The following is a 21,944-nucleotide window of genomic DNA, read 5'->3' on the forward strand; positions in this document are numbered from 1 at the left end:
TGTTTGGCTGAACTTCATTGTCTTCCACTATTTCCCTTTATCCAGATGTTCTACTTCAATCACAAGGAATTACACGTGGAGGGGGGAGAGAAATAATGGTTTTACTTGTTCATATAATTTTAAGTTTGCAGTTTCAATATTATTGTTACAAAGGTTGTGCGCCACCACCAATCTCTGCTGAGCAGTAGCAAAATTCCAGGGAGTTCCCCGCACTCACGCAGGATCGTTTCCACTGGGAATCAAGGAGTAATGAATTAGTTTATCGTACACATATTTACACCTGGGTCTACTTTGGAAAAGGGCTCAGAGCATTACATCTCAAGAAGGGCTTGTTCCCCACAGGAGTACAGTATTGGAGTCCAAGGGATCCTGCACGCCATCTCTGTGCCTCTGTCCCAGCCTGCTAAGATGTAGACTTGATGTTGGTTTCCCTTGATGTATTCATGACTTTGTCATTTTAGCAACTTCTACCCCAGGTGAGGCCCTGGCCTGGAAAGGAAGCTTAGCCCATATTTTTCTGCTGTCCTGGTGTCTTCCCTTCAAAGTCCCAAATTCTAGCATTTTATTAATTTCTAACATTCACTAACTCTGTTATGGGTGCAGTGGCGTAGCGTGGGTTGTCAGCACCCGGGGCAAGGCAAGTAATTTGCGCCCCCTAACCCGTGGATTTTAGCAGGGGCAGAGAGCTGCGAGTGCGCCCCCCCAATGTTACGCCTGGTACAGCCGGCCCCCCCTGCATCCCCCACGCTACGCCACTGTATGGGTGCCTTGACACCCCCAAACTCTTACTCCATATCTGCAACAATATATTATATATTATACTGTTGCAACCACCCCAGGGACCTCATGGTGAAGGGCAGGTAAGAAATACTGTAAATAAATAAACAAATGGGTTGTACAGATTAGATGCAAACATAATGTATAGAAAATGTTGTGAAGCATTAAGAATGTAAAAATACATATTTGCACTGTCAAAAGCAGCCTCCAGAACAAGTCATCCAACCCTCTGTACAGCATTAGGTTTCACTTAATATCTTCCAATAAAAATATTAATGACTCTGGCTCCAAGCCCTGAAATATATGTAGCCATGCTCTTCTAGTTTTTCACAAGAATTTCCACAAAATGAAAAAATAAAGAGAAAACTCGCAGAAAGGGGTGTATCTTGAAGCCAAATTAAAGTAATGGCAATCAAACTCCATCTTGTCAGTTGTAACAGGATGCTGTGCTGGCATGTGCATAATAAAACATAATATTCAAAAATTTTTGTCTAGTCACTAATAATAGTTTAATCAAAAATACATTGGATAATGGCAGTACATCGAGAACAGGATGTATTCAACATCCCCCTCCCATTCCTTCCACACTTCATGAATTATGGATATGTAGACTATGATTCAGAGGTGCATATCTGTTTTCAGATCCACTCATAATCGGGTTTATTATATAGTTCCTCTGCAAACCGTTTCTCACATATAAACAGCTGCAATTCACTTTATTTATTAGAATGTATAAATGCTTAATATTTTACAAATTTCTAAGGGATATACAATATCAAAAACAAACAATAACATTAAACAAAATGCAAACTAAAACCAATAAACACCAATGTGAAAGTATATAAAAGCAAATTAAAACAAAAATTCAGGGCAACTTTTACCTGGAAGGGATTGTCTAAAAGATTCAAAGGTTCTGGATTTTAAGCTTCCCCTTTCCCATGTACTACAATCTTATAGGGCTGCTCTGCTTTAGATTTCTTCATTATGTAAAACCAGACGGGTTTCTGCTAGAAGCAGGGCCTTCACTGTGGTGGCAGCCACATGCCAGAACACCCCCTCAAGAGATCTGCTAGGCTCATTTTAATAAAAGATTTTAGGGCAGCTATAAGCACTGTGTAACGACTGTGGTTGTGTCTTGTTTGTGCCACTGCTTGTATTACGGATTTTGAATTGTATGCCACCTAGAGGTCTCTTGAATCAAACTGGCATGATACAATAAAATTATACTAGGATGGAAATGACTTAAGGGATGAGATGCTCAAGAGGAAACTATAAACCCTGACACACTGTTGCTTTTGTGAATGTAAATCCTCATTGGATCATGACCACAAACTACACGAGGGTTTCACAAATGCTGCAAATGCTCCTGATAAACCTTCCAAAGCGATGGAGCTCTAATAAAACGCTCATGGTTCAATTGCTCAAGGGGCAACAAGAACTGCCTAGTTTGGGTAAACAGTGTACAATACATTCATTTGTACTAGTTTCACAGCAAAAGCGAGTAGGCGCATTCCAACAAAACTTAACCTTACTTATGAGTAAGCCTCACTAAACACAGTAATGCCCGATAGTAAATTTACAGAAGATTGCATCGCACCACTGTCTTATGCATGGGAAAGCGCCACTGAATACTGGTAAAGATTTAGTTGTGAATCCTGTTCAAACCAATGGGACTTTAGCGTCGCCCTACCAACAATAATAATGGAATACAATTCTTCCTAGGTTTGTCTTGTCCCGACATCTGCATAATAATACGTATGTGAATAGGTCCCATCCTTCATTGTGGTTCAGTCCGATCTTGTCAACAGCATCTGCTCACCTGAAAATCCGATGAATAAATCAGTTGTTCCCCAGCAACATGAGCTAGTCTTAGTGTTTCTAAATTAATTCTAGCAGCTCCAAAATGCTTCATGCAATGATCTGCATAATACAAATGTCTTTCCAAACTTCCAGTACAAGCAGGCACTATGAATGAATGAATATTTGCATCAGCCATCGGCCATAGCAATAAGACAACAATACGATATACAAAGAATAGAAATAAAAAGTCAGTTATATAAAATACATTTTAGGGTTTTGAATCCAAGTAAAATAGTGGATCTTATTCTGATTGCCCCAGCTAAAATCCTTGCAACCTTTGCTGTCAAATAGGCAGCAACATCACCAAGACTTGCAGTTGCATAAAATGCATGCCTGGTATACAGGGGGGTGGGGGAATCAGCATGCCTTGAAAATTTCTGACAGAAGCAATCAAGTATATATTTCTTTTTTCACAGTTGCAGTGAATCAATCTGTAACTTTATGAACACTCTTAATACATTGTGACTTCTAGCTATTGGTCCACTGTTAGATTTTAATTCTTCAATGGAAAGCATATTGATGAAGTTTGTAAATTAAAATATGCAAAAGAATATTACTTATTTTACTCCCGCCCCAAGGGCATTTGAAAATAAGTACCTAATAACTAATATATATCCTCTTTTTAACTAAGGGAAGCCAGAGCATTGCAGATGATCACTTTGGAGACAAACATGATTTTCAGCACATCTGCCAAAAAGCTGGCAAGTGCTAAATTGTGATTTGTCCAGCTTCCCCCACCCCCAGGAAAAAACTTGTAAGTTTTCAGCCCTGCCCTGGTTCCTACATAAGCGTTTAAATTTTTAGAGTCCTATTTTAATGTCTGTTTTGAAAACAATCTAACTACACAACACCCACTTCAGTAAAATGAGAACCTGACCAACAACAGTGCACTGTCAAAGTAAATTGATACAACCTTCCAGCAGTTGACTTGAAACCCAAGTGGTCGAAGAAACTCTTCTTTACATACCAACCTGCCTGGAACTTACTCTAATGGGTCTTACTCCTACATAAATGGGATTAAGATGGCAGTCTTATAGATGAATAAAAATAAAATGTTGCATTTTAGGGATTTCAACTGATTGTTTCCATATGCTTGGTTTTGCCATGGAGAGCTTGAGGTGTCATGCAAAGCAATTGACTGGCAAATTTCACAAAGCATAATGTGATTGTAGATTATAACTCTGGTTATAGTCACAGTGTGGCAGAGCTACCGCTTCCTAAATCCTGCTACTTTGCTGTGGCCAGGGCAGAAGCTGGAGCAGCAACTTTTAATGAGAAGGAATTTGGTGGTCAATGGGAGGGAATTAACTACGTCGACTCCAGAGCTAGGGTAATTCAGGGCTCGTTGGGGGGATGTGTTAGTGAAGGGGATTAGGATCCTTAGATTCCCCTGGCATACTCCAGTTTTGCTTCACACACCAAGTGGAATACTGCCAACAGGGCATCTATTCAATGTCTCCAGTTTTCTGGAGGTATATCTGGAGGCCTCTAGCAGGCTAAAGACTATTCCAACGGCCTTCCCTAGAAGAGAAGTCCTTAATGTCACTTTCAACAGCCCCTCAGGCCAGCTCTGACAGGCTTTTGGATGGCTCTCTTAGATGACTTTAAAATGTGATTAGATTGTGGAAAAACCCACCTACCAAGTTACACCATGGTGCAGAAGGTGTGTAAGTCCCACTTCTGAATTACACAAATCTGTCCTAAAGTCAGGTAGCTAATGTTGGTTTGTGTTTTAAATGGCCATTACAAACTTTCCCCTGAATGGAACACATTGTTTTAAGGGTTTGATGATTAAGTCTTCCAAGTTTGCAGAATGCTTTTCTCTTCTAGCAAGGAGATTTTAAAAAGTCGATTTAACGACAGATTGCCTTTGATTACGAAGCAGAGTGCCTCATCTCTGAAGGAGGCCAGCATTCCTCTTTAACTATTTGTTTATGTATTACAGAGTGTGGAGAAATATCCATGGAATTGCCAACAACTACCCTGCTCCCCCCCAGCCAGAACCACCTTAAAATAACCATCATAGAATGGTAGAGTAGGAAAGGACCATGAAGTCCAACCCCCTGCAATGCATCTTTTGCCTGAGAGTAAGTCTCATGTGCTACCGACTGAGCTGTCTATAGCATTTCAGTGCATTTTGCTTGTTTCTGGCACACAGATCAAGGCAGACGGGCTGCCTCGTCCGATTAGACGCCGCAGGTCGGTAAATTGTCGGATAAATGTGAATATTTTTCTTGCGTGTGGAAATGGTGAGGCAGACGCGCCGGTGGATTACTCGTCTGTCGCCCACCAATCAGATTTTGGATGGGGATATGAATGGCGGTGACTTGAGGGATGAGGAGGGGCTTGCATCACACATGCTGACACCTCCATGACAGAAAGGGGGACAAGCGGCCCGTCCGGCCAAGCCTCAGTGGCGAGACGCAGACAGATTCTGCAGTTGCCGCTTTCGGACTCTAGGGGTCACTTTGCCATTCCGAGCAGCGCCGCCTCAGCCTGACATGCCCCTGTCTGCCTTTCCCACGTGACTGTCTCTCCTGAAAGGGGGGAGGCGGGGAGGAGGAGGAGGGGAAAAGGAAGGAAGGAAGTGGGGGAAAGAACTTCACCGGAGACTACAATTCCCAGAAGCCACCGCTTCACCTTCCCTCCAGCCTCGGACACCGACCCCTCCCCGCAGCGGCCCCCACGCACGCACGCGCCGAGCCGCCAAAACGGCCGTCGCCCCCACGTGACGCCCCGCCGGCCAATCGCTTTCGAACCTGATTTGTTATCCGCCTCCCCCTTCTTACCTCTCCCCTCCCCTCCGCGCTTGTACGATCAGAGCGATCTAAGATGGCGACGGTGGAACCGGTGAGTGTCCTCGTTCCCGCTTCCTCCCTCTCCGACCCAGCGCCTTCCTTCTCGGCTTCCGGAGGGGCCGGGGAAAGGCTTGGCGGGGGCCAGAAGGCGACCGTGGCGGAGGGAGACTATCCTAGCAGAGGGGTAAAAAAAAGAGGGAAGGAAGGGAAGGGGCGGCGGCGGCGGCCTGGCAATGTGTGTGTGTCTGTGTGACGCGCGCGCGTGTACGGCGAGCCGAAGGTGCCGGCGCGTGCGATGAGGTGACTCGAGGGGAGTAGTCGAGCGGGGCCGGAGGGCGGGGGAGAGGAGAGGAGGGGCGCGTGGCGGGGGGGGGGAGTCTAGGCGGGTTCCAAGCTCGAGCCGGATTGTGCCGTCACAGCTTGGGCGGGGGCGTTGTGGGGCGGCAGGGGAGGGGTCGCGTGAGGAGGGGGAGAGAGGAGACCCGAGAGGGCCCGTGTGAGGGGAGGGAGGCGGGCGAGAGTGTGTCCTACGGGTGGGGGCGAGGACCTAACTTCTTAGTTTTTGGCGTGGCCGGGGGCGTCGAGCCGGCTCAGAGGCTCCCGCCGCTTTCTCTCTTCGGCCGCCCCGCTCAAAAACCTCCCTATTTCTCCTTCTTTCGTCAGTTCTTGCCCTGCTAGGCGCCACACGGCGCCGTGGCACCTCCCCCATCCCCACGTTTCCCTCAGCGGCCTATTCCTCTCTTAGGCTGGGGCTGAGGCCGGCTTGCCTAGTGGTCGCAGCCTTCTCTTTTCACACCCCGAGAGCGTTTCGTGTCGCCCCGGTCCTTGAGGTAGAAGACGCCACCTTTTTTCGGGGGGTCCCGGGCCTAGTATGCGCACGCCGGCCGCTCTCGCCTTCCTCCTTTCACACCAGTATTTCGCAAGGGAAACGTGGCCATGGGGCGCTCCTTAAGATCGACTAGGAAGAACCAGCTTTCGGATTCCCCGGACTTTGCCTGAAGCCCTTGGGAATCTGTTGCTTGCGAACGGAAGACTGGCCCAAAGTTGAGCTTCTTCCATACAAATCACCCCCGCACCTTGGTGTCTGCTTTCTTTTTCTTTCTTTCTCCCTACCAGACACCCTAGCTTTACACCTTTGTCGTGACCAAAAGATCGCTTAAATCGTTAATTTCAAAACAAGAAATTGCTTTGCTTGTCACTGCCACCTATCCCAATGTGGGTGGAGTGGTAACGTTCAAAAGCAGGATTTGGGGGTGGGGTGCGCTGGAGGACTATGACAGCTCATTTAGCAACATTTGTGCTGGGGGAAACTCAGGCTATGAGCCAAGTAGCCCTGTAAATTGGTTCTGACACTGTATATAGGCAGCAGCAGCAAGTTAAACTTATGTCTTAGAATAGCAACCTTTTACTGAAGGACTGAGTCTTGCCTGGCTGTAGCATGAATTCAGTATGCTCCTCTGCAGTTGCCTTTAGGAAAATGTATTCTATTGCTAACCTAATTTTCAAGAGTAGGCATAGTTTTAAAATGTATTATTTTTCTTAGTCCATACACATTAATACAAGCTGCTTCCTAAGCATCAAAGAAACAGAATAACTATGGAGTGATCCGTAATTATAATAATCTTAAGTACCCAAACACTTTTGAAAGCTCATTTTCTGATATTTCCCAGTTTTAACAAGTTCCTCATTTTTGTCACTTTCATCATCGTCCAAAGCACAACTGTATGTGGGGTATTTGAAGGGGGCGTGTTTTAAAGTACTATATTTTGCAAGGTATTCATCACCATGATTGAAAACCTTTCTGGACCATGTAGTATTGGAAGGGTAAGTATTCAGTCTTTAGTTTTGTATCTGTAATGTTTTATGCACCAGCACTAATTTTGTTACTGGTTGCCGCAGTTGGATATGAGTAACTTGGATTCCTAGCTGAAGAGATTATGACTATATGATGTGGATTATTCAAAGGCATTCTTAAGAGTGTGATGGGCAGATTAGAGCATGTAATTACAACAAAGAATGCAGGTGATAAATAAGTGTTTCATCAGTACCTGTGCTGGCAGTGTCAAATTGCTATTTTCTGTTTACTAATTTTAATTGACATAGTTTTGAAGACCATTGTTAGTCAGCAGACAGATACTTGGATTATCTGGCAATGCAGCATTATTTGACACAAATAATTTTAAATTTTTATTGTCATAATTGGCTTTATTTTTTAAACCATCTTCAGTTTCTAGAAGTAGCTTCCTTTCAGGTTCAGAATCTTGATTTGTTGAGGAGTGGTAACTAGTAGTAAGACCACATTTCTTGGGACTGCCCAGAGTTCTTGACTCACTGGACTGAATTCTTACTTAAGATAGGCTGAAGTCAATGGGGCCTAAATTATTTATGAGGAAGTTTGCACATTGATTTCAGTGGGAACAAAGATCAAATAACCTAATATTGATCCAGTCCATTGTGTCTCCTGTTTCTGTGTGGTTTCAAATTTACTAAGGTCCGAACTTGTAGCTGTGTATAGTCTTAAGTTTAGTAAACAGCTTTCAGCATCATATTATCAAGTCTTGCAAATTAGGATAGAAAATGGCATAACAGAACCCAATAATTACTTAATCCTGCCATATTTTCATATGCTGGGGCAGTTTAGTGGTTAAGAGAGCCAGTGTGATATGTTGGACTAGGATCTTGGAGACCAGAGTTTGAATCTGTACTCAGTCATGAATCTCACAGGGTGACCTTGGGCCAGTCACATTCTCTCAACTTAAGATACATCATTGGGTTCTTGGGAGGATAAAATGAGGAGGTGGAGAACTCTGTACTCCATCTTGAGCTGCTTGGAAGAAAGGTGGGATATAAAAAGAATAAATAAAAACAAAGAAATAAATGTTACAAAGCTTTTAAAAATCTAGCAGAGCAGCAGTGGCACCACTGAAATTGCGAATTTAATTTACAATTGACTCTCAACTTAGGCATGTTCACCTTATGCAATTACAACTTTACATGGTTGATGGCTGTCTAGTTGAAATCGCACAAATTAAACAATAAAAGGCAGAGTTTAAAAGCTCTTTTGTGCAGGGTTTTCCTAACGTGGAAAGAGGTTTTATGCTCTACTCCTTGCTTACTGGACCCTGGGAGGGTCTTGCAACATCTTGCCAAAGTTTGTGAGAGAGCCTCCTAGAGCCCAGTAACCAAGGCGGAAAATGGGGGGGGGAGGGTAGGGTGTAAGACCTGTTAGGCGCCAACTCTGGAATGTAAGACTGCTTGCACAGGGGCAGTTTCAGGGGGGTGTTTCGACTAAACAATTTTTGTGTGTATATGTGCCATCTGTGGAATGTAGCCCCCTGTACAATATACAAATGGAGTATGTACTACATTATGACCAGATAGGGCTATCTGTTATTGAAGAGGTACACTGGTATCAGTGTTTAGGATCTTGTCGCCCTTTGGATCTAGACTAATTCCTTGAGAGTTAGGATGAAGCCTAATTGCAATGGAACCGACTATGTGATGTTCACTGAGAAATATTAATTATAGTTTGCTTTTAAAAAACACACAAATGTAATTTTTTTTTTACAATTTTAATGTTTTATTTTTTATAAACCACTTGGGGGTTCTATTATAATTGGTTGGTGTATAGATTTTGTTAAGTAAAGTAAATTGATGTTGCATTGTGGAGTGACATTTCCACACATTTAGAAATCCATAGAGATCCTGAGCCAAGTGGTAGTTTTGATCAGGGCCAACCCACCCATGGGGCAAGGTAACCTGCCTCAGCTGGCAGGATCCACAGGGGCAGCAAATCTCTATGTAGATCTTCACTCATTCTTCCTTCTCTGGCATGGAGGGGGCCCCCATTTTGTGGTTCTCAGGTTCAAAATTTCTTGGGCTGGTCCTGATTTTGATAATCTGCTTTTATGTACCTACAATGTGTGAGAAGAATACCCTTGTTCTCCACATGAAGAAGCTATTCTAACTCTAATGGTACAGTGTCCACATTTGCAAAATCATGGTCAAATTCATTATTATTAGGAGTTGGAAGTATATTTGGATGTGCTTATCCTGCGAAAAGGAAAACCTATGCAACATAGTATTATCAGAATAGTAAACATGCAACAAGTCAACTTTGTACTTTGTTTATATAGGAAACCACTTCTAACCCTCAGACTTCAGAAGAAGAGAAAACCGAGACACCAGCAAGTCAGGAGGTAGTCAGTCCTGAACCATACGTTAAGCATCCATTACAAAACAGGTGAGACATGTTTCCTCTGAACAATATAATAGAATATTATAACTTACAGATATGAATTACATTTTAAACATTGTTTGCAAATTCCTGTGAAAATTTGTTTTACTGCAATTTTTGACTAAAGGATGAAAATAAAAATCTAACCTTAATGAGGGACTAAACGAGTATAAAGTGGATGTATTTCAAGAAATTGTAAAAGGGGAGCTGGGATCTGGCTTGTAGTGCACACAATGGACCTAACCTCAGCAGCATGGCTTGAATTTGGTGATAATTTGTGTGCTGAATGCAAAGGAATAATCAGGAGCATGGCTTACATTTGGTGCAGTTGGGAGTCGACTGACTGCTGACCTACAATAACACTCCTGATTGCCCCTTGGAAGATGCAACATCACCTGTACCACACATGATGTCATATGGTGTACGGTGAGCATGGCTGGGGAAGAATGGCCCTGTGGTTCAAATTAGGAGTTCTGTGGGCAGGAGGTTCCAGACCCCTGGTGTAGAGCTTTGAACAGCAGTATTGCTGCATGATAAATAGCTCTTGTTGCAAACAGGACGGAAGAGGGGCAGCCCTGGAGAGGACACTTCAGTACTGTTAAAGCAGCAAAAAGAACACTGGAAAACCAGTTACGAGTTTCTAGTCTATGCAGCCACAGCAGGTGCTGTGATTTTCCAGGGGTTTGACTTCACCCCAGAAGCACATTCCATTGTCTCTTAAGACAGATGGATGCCCACAACATTTCATAAAATCCTAGAATTGTAGAGTTGGAAGGGACCTCAAGAGTCATCTAGTCCAACCTCCTGTGATGCAGGAATCTCAAGTAAAGCATCCATGACTGGTGGCCATCGAGCTTAAGAACCTCCATGTAAGGAGAGTCCCAAGGGAGTCTGTTCCACTGTCAAACAGCTGTTACAGTCAGAAAATTATTCCTGATATTTAGTCGGAATCTCCTTTCTCATAACTTTAATTGCAATACCTCAGCATTGCAGGTAACACTTCTACCTTCCTAGAAAGCTTTCAAAGGTTCTAGGCTGCTCTCACACATGTCTCATTTGAACCAAGTTAGAATCTGCTTTGACCTTTTCTGAAGTAATCTTTTCAACTTTTAAAATATGGGCTGCATTCTGAGGACTGCCTTTGTTTTGTTTAAGAAGACTTTTATACTGCTTATAGACCAGCTAAGTTTGTTCTGGTATAAGCTTTCGCATGCATGCACAAACTTAATTGGTCTATAAGGTACTACTGGATAATTTATTATTTTTATTTCGACTGCGTCAGACCAACACTGCTACCTACCTGAATCTTTAATGCTGCTTAACCATCATAAACAAAATATTTATTAATAATACTGATAATAAAACTTTTGAAAGTTATGTTTTACTTCATTTAACTGTGAATGATTAAGGAAATAGTCTTTTAATTATTGATGTCCATTTGACCTACTCAGTGCCTTAGGTGAGAACGCAGTTTTCATAAGAGCCTGGCTGGATCAGATCAAGAGTTGGTTGCCAGCAGGGCGAGTCAGATACTTCTGGGAAGTCCAGATACATAGCATATAGACCACAATCCGATTCCATTGTTTACCCCTTAGCAAATACTATATTGTCTCTTAAGTATTACAATATGTGGGTTTACAACTAATCATATAATGTGGCACTGAGAGGGTTGTAACATAGATATCAGAATATGATGTGTTCATAGCTTAAAACACATACGAATGTGTAATGAAATCTGTGCTTTTAGAATTTTAGTGGCTTCAGTTTACAGATTTTCTTGTTTCAGGAGATAAACTGGTAGGAGCAAGAGACTCTGTACCTTTATTTTAGTCCTTTGTTGATCCTGCTTTACGATTTTCCCCTTCCTCTTGCTGAAAGACCTGCATTGCTGCAATTTCCTGACACTTTTAAGATGAGTTACAGCTGGTAAAAGATATGATGGTGCTGGTGTAGTGTTAGGTTCTCATTACCAAAATAGGTTGCTTCCCCCAAATTTCTCTAATCAAATCTCCTTGTCCCAGGTCAATGTGACCCTGTAAAAACATTGTTCCTGGTTATTCTAATTTGAATAGCTCAGATATTTCTGAATGTATTGAAGCTCTGTTGCATTTTCAAGAGTACTTTAAAATAGCACACCCCAAATAGCTCTAGTGAAATAAGAATATTGATATTGCAGTCCTTGAGTGGTTGACTGAGTAGAATGTATAACTTCACAGAACAATACTCGGCAATTCTTCAAGTCTGTTGATTCTATGTGCTTTCTGAAGTTTTGCCTAGAGCAGTATCCCCATCCAAAGAAGTACATATATAGCAGCTGCACTGTGCACAAAGCACTTCTTTTTAAAGCTAAAGTGGTATTGATCAGTCAGTTAGTGAGAAGCAGCAGCAATGGTGGACTGAATCCAGTCTTGATGCACCTGATCACCAGGAGTTTACATTTTTAGATACTATACATGCAGCCCTGACTTTTGGATCAGAGAGGGTAACTTGCACAAGGTAAAGGTAAAGGGACCCCTGACCATTAGGTCCAGTCGTGTCCGACTTTGGGGTTGCGGCGCTCATCTCGCTTTATTGGCCGAGGGAGCCGGCGTTTGTCCGCAGACAGCTTCTGGGTCATGTGGCCAGCATGACTAAACTGATTCTGGCGAACCAGAGCAGCGCATGGAAACGCCGTTTACCTTCCCACCGGAGAGGTACCTATTTATCTACTTGCACTTTGACATGCTTTCGAACTGCTAGGTTGGCAGGAACTTGCACAAGCAACCTCTAGTTGTACAGATACAGAAGCTTACTGCTCCCCATGGAATGCCACTAACTAGGTTGAGGTAGAGAAATTGTTCAGAAAGCATGCTTCAGATTATATGCTTTACTCCAGAATCTGTTTTCAGAAGGAGATTGAATTTTGGAAATAACAGTATTTATAATCTTTTTCCCCCCTTTCTTTCTTAGGTAAGCATTCATTATATCTAAATATAAATATTGGCCTTCCATCAAATTCTTTCTCTGTCAGCTTTGCGATCTAGAGCCTCAGTACCTTGCCCAGTTCAGTGGGATCTGAAAATTAAACCTGTGGGCATTCTTGCTATCTATAATTTTCTTTCCTAAATTTCTTCTATGCTGTATGATTTTTAAGTCCTTACTATTCTTAGTCGTAATAGGACACTGGGTAATAAAACATAGTAGCCTAACAAGAAATCAATATTTTTTCAGGTGGGCGCTCTGGTTCTTTAAAAATGACAAAAGTAAAACCTGGCAAGCAAATCTTCGTCTGATCTCAAAGTTTGATACTGTTGAAGATTTTTGGGCGTAAGTGAAGCTTCTTAGATGCCGGTCTCATTCATTCTTGAAGTATTTCTTTATAGTATACTAATGTGTAGCTTTTTAAATCAGCCTGTACACTAGCTCAGAGCCTCTGTGGGAAGGTTTATACTGCATTTTTCAAAACTCAATTAAACATGAAATTTGAATTTTCCCCTTTCTGTTCGTTATGCAGGATGACATAAGGAAAAAGAGGGAACCTAGTAAGTTGAATGAAAGGGATCTGGCAAATACCTTGATTTATTAAAATTGACAGATGAAGCACAATTCAGGAAAATCTCTGCAGGCACAGACTAAAAATCCTTCAGAGTTTTTTAGTAGAAAAAGTAGCTGGTTATGAAACTAATTAACACCAACGTAGGAGAACTTTAAACAGTCAGCTTCAGTACCTATCAAGTATTGGGGACTCCTATGAGCTATGCTTATTAAGTCAGGATGACTAACATGTGACACACCAGATGTTGCTGGACTACAACTCCTTTCATCCCTGACAATTGACCATGGGACTGATAGGAGTTGAGTCCAATGGGAACCACAGGTTAACAACCCTTGTCTAAACATTTCAGGTAATAAAAATGTAGAAGCAATTGTCTTACATTGTCAGCGTTCCTTATACACATGTGACTGGATTTAATTTTTAATTATTCCCCCCCATGCCGTGAAATTAATTGTTGAGAATAAGTTTATATTCCTAATTAAAGCACCTTAAAATTTAAGATGCTAGCCTGATTTATCGTGGTGAAATCTGCACTGCTTGTGATAGTTCACTTTCTTAATGGTGTTTTGTTTTTCCCAAATAGGTTATATAACCATATCCAGCTCTCTAGTAACTTAATGCCCGGTTGTGACTACTCACTGTTTAAGGTATGCAGAGTAAACTTAAGTATTAGCTTGTTAATTATTATGAATAATGTTACTAGTTTTGGGTCCCCTGTCTTAAAATGTCTTAAGATTGTATGTAAACCACACTACTCCACCTCCACAGAGTCTAGTATTTCCTTGTTGCACATTCATAGCTTGACACTTGATTTCTATAATGTGTTCAGGCACACACTAGTGAACTTTGCTGTTTGAGTGAGGTGTGAATTGCTAGTCTTAAATGTCTCTGGGCTGCCTTGCCACACACTGCCTCTTTCCATGCTACTGTCTATAAATGAAATCCTTTTTCTAGTTAGTCCTGAAACTTCTCTGGCAGTAGGAAAGTCTTTCTGTACATTGGTTGTATCCAACAAAGTCTTTCCACTAGCGCAAAAGCAAGAGGCCTTTCTCTCCCCACCCCAGTCTACTGCAGTTAATTGGGGAAAGCCTCAGAACAGAGGGGTACTGTTAGGTAGTTGGAATTTCTTGCACCAACAGGATAACTTAGTTGGGTACAACCCATTGCATTGCAGGTGGTATTAAGACAAATGAGTTAAAATCCTAATGCCATGAGAATAGCTGGGCTCAAATGCTGCATTAAAATGGAGTGATATTGCGTTGTGCATCATATAGATTTATTGTTTTCTGCTCAAATTGCACTTTTTAGGATGGTATTGAGCCCATGTGGGAAGATGAGAAGAATAAACGAGGAGGACGGTGGCTAATTACACTCAACAAACAGCAGCGACGAAGTGACCTTGATCGCTTCTGGCTAGAGACAGTAAGTTTTTTGTGCTATTTTGTCCTGCTTAAATTTGAGAGATGAACTGTTCCAAAATTCCTGAAGGGAAGAGGCATGTTGAAGAACCCATCATTTGCCACTTCTATGTACCTGTGAGTGGTGGTGTAACAACTTGTGCAGTCACTGTGTCTGTCATAGTTAAACCATTAGCTGCTCAAGGTGTAATGGGTTCCCTAGGCATTGAATCCAGGCTCATTAACATGGTCCACCCCAAGTATTTGTAAAGCTTATGGGATCCCTGGGAGGCGGGGAGTTGTGGGGAGGTGGTAGTGCCAATTCTGATTTGATGAAGGGGAATAGATAGGATTTCCCCCTTGCAATCATAAACAAACGCCCCAAAATGGCACTGAAAACTATGCAACAGGTAGAATAACTGTAGGACAAATGGGACAACACATGCTGAATTCTACTGAGTATGTTATAGTACAGTGGTACCTCTGGATGCGAATGGGATCCGTTCCAGAGCCCCGTTCGCATCCTGAAGCGAACGCAACCTGTGTCTGCGCAGGTCACGATTTGCCGCTTCCGCGCGTGCGCGTGACGTCATTTTGAGTGTCTGTGTGAGTGGCAAAACCCGAAAGTAACGTATTCCGTTACTTCTGGGTCGCCGTGGAGCGCAACCCGAAAACACTCAACCCGAAGCTACTTCAACCCGAGGTATGACTGTACCTATTTGTAGACCTTTTAGACAACAAAGGAAGTTGTTCATCATCTGAGTAAAATTGTATCCTGTAGGGATGCTTTTGTTTTTAGAGGATTTGTGTTGTCACATGAGGGCGTAACAAAGTGGAAGGAATTTGCAGTTTACTGTAGACTTACTCTTGCATTTATGTATGTGGATCCCAGCCCTAAATTTGCATTCCATGGCTCCTTGTATCTGAGAAGGAGCCGCTCAGCATGAGTGGCTGCTTGCATGTAGCACAGGACTCCTTTTCAGAGGTTGCTAGCCATGGGACACAAAATCAATGGTGGGGCCAACATGCCGCCTCCTTCAACATGTGCATTCCTTACGTATGAGTAATCTGTAAATAGGACTTGACACAAATTTGTTTGGTAGTTTTCTGATAAATCACTCAGGTCTCTGACTTGCTTGTGACAGAGTTCTGGCCCGGGGTGTCAGAAGGTGCCTCTTGTTGCAGTTACATAGATAATTTCGGCCTCATTTGCCTTGGGCAAATTAACATTGTGTTCAGGGTTTTGAAGAATGCCACATCTTTAGCTCCATGCCCATTTACATTTCGACTTCTTGGTATTTTTGATGCAGTGGACCAGTTTATATGGCTAGTAGGGATATTTGGTCTGGCTCCTGAGTAATTTGATTTCTTTCTCTATCCAAGGGTCCTTAATTGTAGCTCTGCCCTTTCAGGTTGACAAGGTGGTATTTTGTGAAGCTCACTTTATTGCTAGTGGTTTTTAACATATAACTGAAGATGCTGAAAGTTTGGAACTGAATGCCATCAATACCCTAATACCACCCAGCTCTTAACTGAACAACTACAAAGAGCTATCTCAATTCTAAATCTACAGTAGATGAAACAGACTGAACTTGCACCTGGGCAAGAAAGAGTATAGTGGGCCCACCCCTTATGCAAGGGTTCAGTTCTTGGGGTCCGTGCCCAAAGGCAAAATTGTACAAAGTTGGGAACCATTGGAACTGCTCACCCTCTGCCCCCCACAAGGCGAAGGGTTGCTTATTGGGCCCTGGGAAAGTTGCAGGAGGGCCCTAGAATGCACCCATGACCTGCCCAGTATGGGAAATAAATTAAGAGAACGAACAACAAGTTTTTTCCCAGTCTCCATATATTTATTTACTTTCCCTCGTCTGTGTACAGTTGTGATAAGTAAATTGTGTATAAGTAAATTAGGTGTAAGTTGCGGCCCCCTGTATTACAAACACTTGGCAACAGGTTGATCCTAGTGGTAGATGCAGTGGTAATCTCATCAGGTAAGAGCCTGTGGATGCACAAATCAGGGATTGCCCGCATTGTTCTTCAGAAAGCCGATGTGTGGTGTTCTCTGGTTTCCTGTCAAAGACAGTTGAAAATGCTTTCATATTATTGGTTATCTTGGGAGTGTTGAACAGTTTCTTGTCTTATGTAGTGTTCATTTTCTTCCATTCATTTGGTTGTCTTTTTCTATTTAGATTGTTTAATGGTCTATTACTCTTTTATAGCTGTTGTGCCTTATTGGAGAGTCCTTTGATGACTACAGCGATGATGTATGTGGAGCAGTTGTTAATGTTAGAGCCAAGGGTGATAAAATAGCAATATGGACTACTGAATGTGAAAACAGGGACGCTGTTACACATATAGGGTAAGTTATGCTGAATAAACTGCAGTATACTGTCTTCCTAAGAATACCCTACATGTGGAGCTGGTTCAGACATCGCTATAAACCAGGCAGAAGGAATTACTGATCTGTGGGTCAAATTAGGAGCCTTACAAGTCCAGCCATGCCGACCCATTGATCACCTGACACCCTATGACAAAGGTGTGGGATTGGTAAAGCTATGGTGACAAAGGAACAATCAAGAGACTTTGAGTATAGTCCCAATTGTTCCTTTGCAGCAGGGCTTCAGCACTGAATACAAGTCCTGCTGATGGCTGGCAGACTCAGGTCCTCTTGACACCATGACAACAGGTTATTTACAAGTGGGTGGATTTGCCTGACAGTCAAAAACGGCCCACAGAGGGGTGGCCACTTCTTGACCCACCCAGTGGACAAAAGTGTTTTCCCACCTCTGCTATAAACCATGGCTTATTGTGATAGGAACAATATGTTGCAAGGCTTGAGCACAGACACTTTCCAATTCCTCCAGCATTACTCCAAGGAGAAGAGCAAAAGCTTTTACTTCAGGGTTTTATTGTTTTTTTTTAAAGAAAGGTAGCTTGTTTTGTCCAAATCCAACTAACTGGCTTATATTGACGATGGTTTGCAAATTTCAAAGCATGTAATATGAAGTTTGTTTGTTTCCAAAAAAACCATAATTAACCACTGTTAAGAGTATGGATGTAATGCTAAACTGCAGTTAATTGCAAATGGAAGCAAGAGCATCCCATCTCCTCCATGGCCACACTGGAGAAGGAATGGAAATGTATAAACCCCAAACTTATTGCAGCTCATTCCCATCACTGTAAACCATGGCTAATCATGATGCCTACACTGTTCCACTATGTGCAGCCTAATCTTATACATTCTCATAATCTTTACTCAGAAATCTTACTCTGTTCAGTGGAAGTTAGTCTCAGGTAAAAATGTGCATAGATCTGCAGCCTGTTTCCATTGATGCCAAGGATAATGAAGGAAATTGAAACAACTCCATCCTCTTGGGAATGTTCAGCTGAAACTGTTACTCTTTCACAAGTATGATGTAATGGTTTGTTTCTGGACAGTTTCACAGTGGGTACTAATTTCAGTTGCAAAAGATTGGAGATTATAGTGTTGCTTAAGCATGAAATATACCCTATGACTTTATATTCTACATATTACAGAATGAGGAGGTTTAATTCAGAGTATATTTAAATTCTATGAAAGTATATTAAATCCATTGAAGCCACATGAACATGGATTTGGAAATACATAGACTTTGGAATGAGTATTTATTGAAAGGAAAACTGTGATTGCAAGCATCTGCATTTATCGTGCATACAGCATATTGTCCACTATTGGACATACACTTAGGTACTTGTAATTGCTGTCATTGAATGGGTTGAATAAATCAAAGGTGTTCTGTAAAGACTGGCCACGTTTCTCTGGAAATAGAAGTTTTGTGTCAGAGCCAATAAAACTTGGTGCAAGTGTTATGAGATAGCTGTGGTCATGTCAGGAATCAAACATTATTTTGGCTGCAAACCTAAGCACCCTTACATGGTACAAAGGGACCTCTGAGTAGGCTTGTGAAGCATTGCAATTAGTATTGGAATAGGATTCTATTTTGAGAATGCACTACAATATGCCTGACTTACAGCTGTGCATGTGCTAGTGAATGAATTAACTTTATCTAAGCCAGCTGGAGGGTCTGGACCCCCTAGGTTACGGGCCTCATTCAAGGTGGGTTGCAGCAGTAGCACAGTCACCATGCAAATATGGTAAAAGGTTAAATAATGGGTCCCCGAATGCTTGTTTGGGTTAAAACTGAGTCCTGGGTCTGAAAAGGTTGAAGATCCCTGATCTCAACAGCGATCTCAGTCCAAGCCTCCAGCCTACAAAATGAGACCAGCTTCCCATTATTCAAAGGATGTAATCAGGGCTTTCTCACCTGTAATTGTTGTGCAGAAGATGAAATTTGGCAGGTGTGCACTTTCGCCTTTGAGTGATAAGCTGTACTTGCCAAACTTCCTTCCTTAATGTAGCTGTTAGTGGCGAAAGAGTTTTCTGCCCCCTTGGATCTATTTCTGCCTTTTTCCTTAAATAGCCTAAATGAGATAAATAAAATGATGCTGAAGTCACAGCTGCTACCAACCTTAAGGGGGGTGGGCTGTGAGCTGCCAGTGGGAGACAGATGGTTTTAAGGGACATTCAGCCTGTAATAGTCTTTCTTTGAAAGTAGAGATAGGTCAGAGCTTACTAAAAAAGTTACAAGATAGTGAGTCCTGGTGATTCATTATGGATATAATGAAGAGCAGTTAGATTTGTCAGATGATAGCATCAGTTATTGGGCAGATAAAGTTGAAATGGAGAATATGTGAAAACAGTATGAATTGACTGCTGAGATGTTTGAGATTTTTATAACAGCCAATTTAGTATTTAAAAGAATATAAAGCTCTGAAATTGTTTGGATTAAGAGCTTTCATATGTGAAATTAGCATCTTGTTTTCTTCAGCTGAATACAATTTAAACAGATATTTTATGTTTTTATTTCTCAGGAGAGTGTACAAAGAAAGGTTAGGACTTCCTCCAAAGATAGTGATTGGTTATCAGTCCCATGCTGACACAGCTACTAAGAGCGGCTCCACCACTAAAAATAGGTTTGTTGTTTAAGAAGACACCTTCAGAGTATTTCATAGGAGACTGCGTCAAGCAATCGAGATTTGGGAGCTGAACCAAAGCCTCTATATAAAAGCAGAGTGGACTGCATTTAAATCTGATTTCCATCTAAATGTTGCTAAATTTGTGAAAGTCTCATTTGCTTTTGTCTTGTACTTCTGTGTTTGTTTTTCTCCCCCATTTTTGGCTGAAGTAACCTTTATCCAATCAAAGAATTTCAGTACATTTGCCCACTGAAACCATAAAGGTCTCCCTAGCCCACTCTGTGATGCTTCTTAGGAAAGTAAATATTATATTAAATATATCCCAAAAACAGTGCCATTTCTACAGGGGAAGAAACTACTACTTTTTCACCTTTGCATTGTATGCAACATGTTTTGCTGGTTTGAAAGAATAGTATGATGCATACATTTTTCTAGCAAATATTTCTTTATACAGCATTGTCTTTGCTGTAATGAATGCTGATGGCTGCTAGATTTAATTTATTGTTTCCCTCTCTGATAACATTAGTGATATTCTAATTTCAGTTCTTGCTCATGTAACATTGGTGAAGGATCTATCTGGGAATATGACAAAAGGTTTAATAAACATTAATTTTGTGCATTCTTTGGTAATTATTTTGTAACATCAAAGCTTTGCTACGAGTTTCATGCATTTCAAGTCAAATCAGTGATATGTTTGTGTGATTTCCTGAACATAATTGTGGATTTTTAAAAATGTAACACCATAATTACATTCCTTACTAGAAATAGTATTCCTGTTTTTTGTATCTTATGCTGTATTTTAACACTTTGTATTCCTTAGGTTATATTTTGCTTTGGTTTAAGAACAGCTCGAATAGAAACGCAGTCCCATTCATATTAAGACAGTGTACAAAACTGTAAATAAAATGTGTACAGTGAATTGTCTTTTAGACAAGTAGATTCGTCCTTTTATTTCATTATATTGACTTGTTTTGTACTACTACTGATAAGGCGGTCTCTATTGCGGCCTCTGTAGTAGGCGAGGTTGAGCCTTAAGGTAGCATTTAATTTGAGTTGTGCTAGATTTTCATAAGGACGCGGGTGGCGCTGTGGGTAAAAGCCTCAGCGCCTAGGGCTTGCCGATCAAAAGGTCAGCGGTTCGAATCCCCGCGGCGGGGTGCGCTCCCGCTGCTCGGTCCCAGCGCCTGCCAACCTAGCAGTTCGAAAGCACCCCCGGGTGCAAGTAGATAAATAGGTACCGCTTACCAGCGGGAAGGTAAACGGCGTTCCGTGTGCTGCGCTGGCTCGCCAGATGCAGCTTTGTCACGCTGGCCACGTGACCCGGAAGTGTCTCCGGACAGCGCTGGCCCCCGGCCAATAGATGTGAGATGGGCGCACAAACCCCAGAGTCTGTCAAGACTGGCCCGTTCGGGCAGGGGTACCTTTACCTTTACCTTAGATTTTCATAGATAGTGTTATCTTCAGACAGAACTGCATTGCGGTGACTATATCTTAAATGGATATGTTTGTTTAACTGTTCAGTGAATTACATTGCTGTTTGGGCAGCATGCTCAGAAATGGAATAATCCAATGGAACATTATAGCTGAAAGCTGGCCTGCCACTGCAACAACAGGAAACAGAAAATCTGGAACTAATAAAATGGGTGTCAGAAAATGAGCAAACTGTATTTACTCTGCAGAACTATAACAAAATTGCTTTCTGGCTCTGGAAGTGGTGGCTTAGAGAGTAGAAGTTTGGTACCAGTTACCACACTAAGTTATGTTAACTTTCTCAGTACTGTACCAAAATACAGGCCATGGTAACTAGATGGTACAGCCATTATTGCACCAAGTAGGAGTTCTGAGGAATCCTGGGAGTGTGTTTAGCTGACAAAAATCTGAACATTTTGATATGAAAACTGTCTCTAAAACTGTTCTTCTGTTATGTAGAACTTCAGTTATACTAAGGTTGACATTTGCCGCGCTTACGGTAAATGTCATGGTGGGAGACCTTTCCCCAGGTGTGCTGGTTTTGCCTTTTGGTTCTTGCAGGCTATCCAGCATGAACCCAAGTAGCCTTTTGTATAAAAACTGATACTGTATTATTGCAGTTAATACTACCCCCTCCCCTGTAATAAATGGAATCACTCTTGTATTAAAGCATATGTGGTGTGTAATAATGTCTAATGCTATGTGACACAATGAAATGACAGAGTTCCTGGCCAAAGTTTTACTGTTGCCAACTAGAGTGATTGGTCTGTAGGTCTGTAAGGTTTTGTAAAAGTCATGCTTGTCAACAATCATAGGACTGGATCTAACAAGCTTTGGATTTGACTGCAAATTGA

General features: G+C 41.9%; 1 protein-coding gene and 1 long non-coding RNA gene across 5 annotated transcripts; one reads left to right on the forward strand and one right to left on the reverse strand.

The window, feature by feature from the left end:
• Positions 1–2,402: 2,402 nt before the first annotated feature.
• Positions 2,403–5,551, reverse strand: LOC308594389. The gene is made up of 2 exons (XR_014011419.1): positions 5,427–5,551; positions 2,403–2,742 (listed from the first exon to the last, which is right to left on the reverse strand). It is a non-coding gene; the product is annotated as an uncharacterized lncRNA (long non-coding RNA).
• Positions 5,237–20,554, forward strand: EIF4E (eukaryotic translation initiation factor 4E). 4 transcript variants are annotated; one of them, XM_081207450.1, is made up of 7 exons: positions 5,253–5,487; positions 9,572–9,678; positions 12,883–12,978; positions 13,791–13,854; positions 14,516–14,629; positions 16,824–16,963; positions 19,516–20,554. In XM_081207450.1, exons 1-7 carry the CDS (start codon positions 5,470–5,472, stop codon positions 19,628–19,630), a joined length of 654 nt encoding a protein of 217 aa, XP_081063576.1. In that variant the 5' UTR covers positions 5,253–5,469; the 3' UTR covers positions 19,631–20,554. The 4 variants fall into 4 exon arrangements, with proteins under 4 accessions (XP_081063578.1, XP_081063576.1, XP_081063577.1 ...); XM_081207449.1 differs by lacking the exon at positions 5,253–5,487 and adding an exon at positions 5,964–7,259; XM_081207452.1 differs by lacking the exon at positions 12,883–12,978 and having other exon boundaries at positions 5,237–5,487.
• The last annotated feature ends 1,390 nt before the right edge of the window (positions 20,555–21,944 follow it).

Source organism: Podarcis bocagei, assembly GCF_964188305.1.
Source record: "Podarcis bocagei genome assembly, chromosome: 9".
NCBI classification, from domain to species: domain Eukaryota; kingdom Metazoa; phylum Chordata; class Lepidosauria; order Squamata; family Lacertidae; genus Podarcis; species Podarcis bocagei.

Excerpts from the sequence above, each read along its gene's own strand:
- EIF4E (XM_081207449.1), top strand. The coding sequence starts at position 7,221 with ATGATTGAAAACCTTTCTGGACCATGTAGTATTGGAAGG. Across the intron at positions 9,679-12,882 it reads AAGCATCCATTACAAAACAG|GTGGGCGCTCTGGTTCTTTA; the intron begins GTGAGACATGTT and ends ATATTTTTTCAG. Across the intron at positions 16,964-19,515 it reads GACGCTGTTACACATATAGG|GAGAGTGTACAAAGAAAGGT; the intron begins GTAAGTTATGCT and ends TTTATTTCTCAG.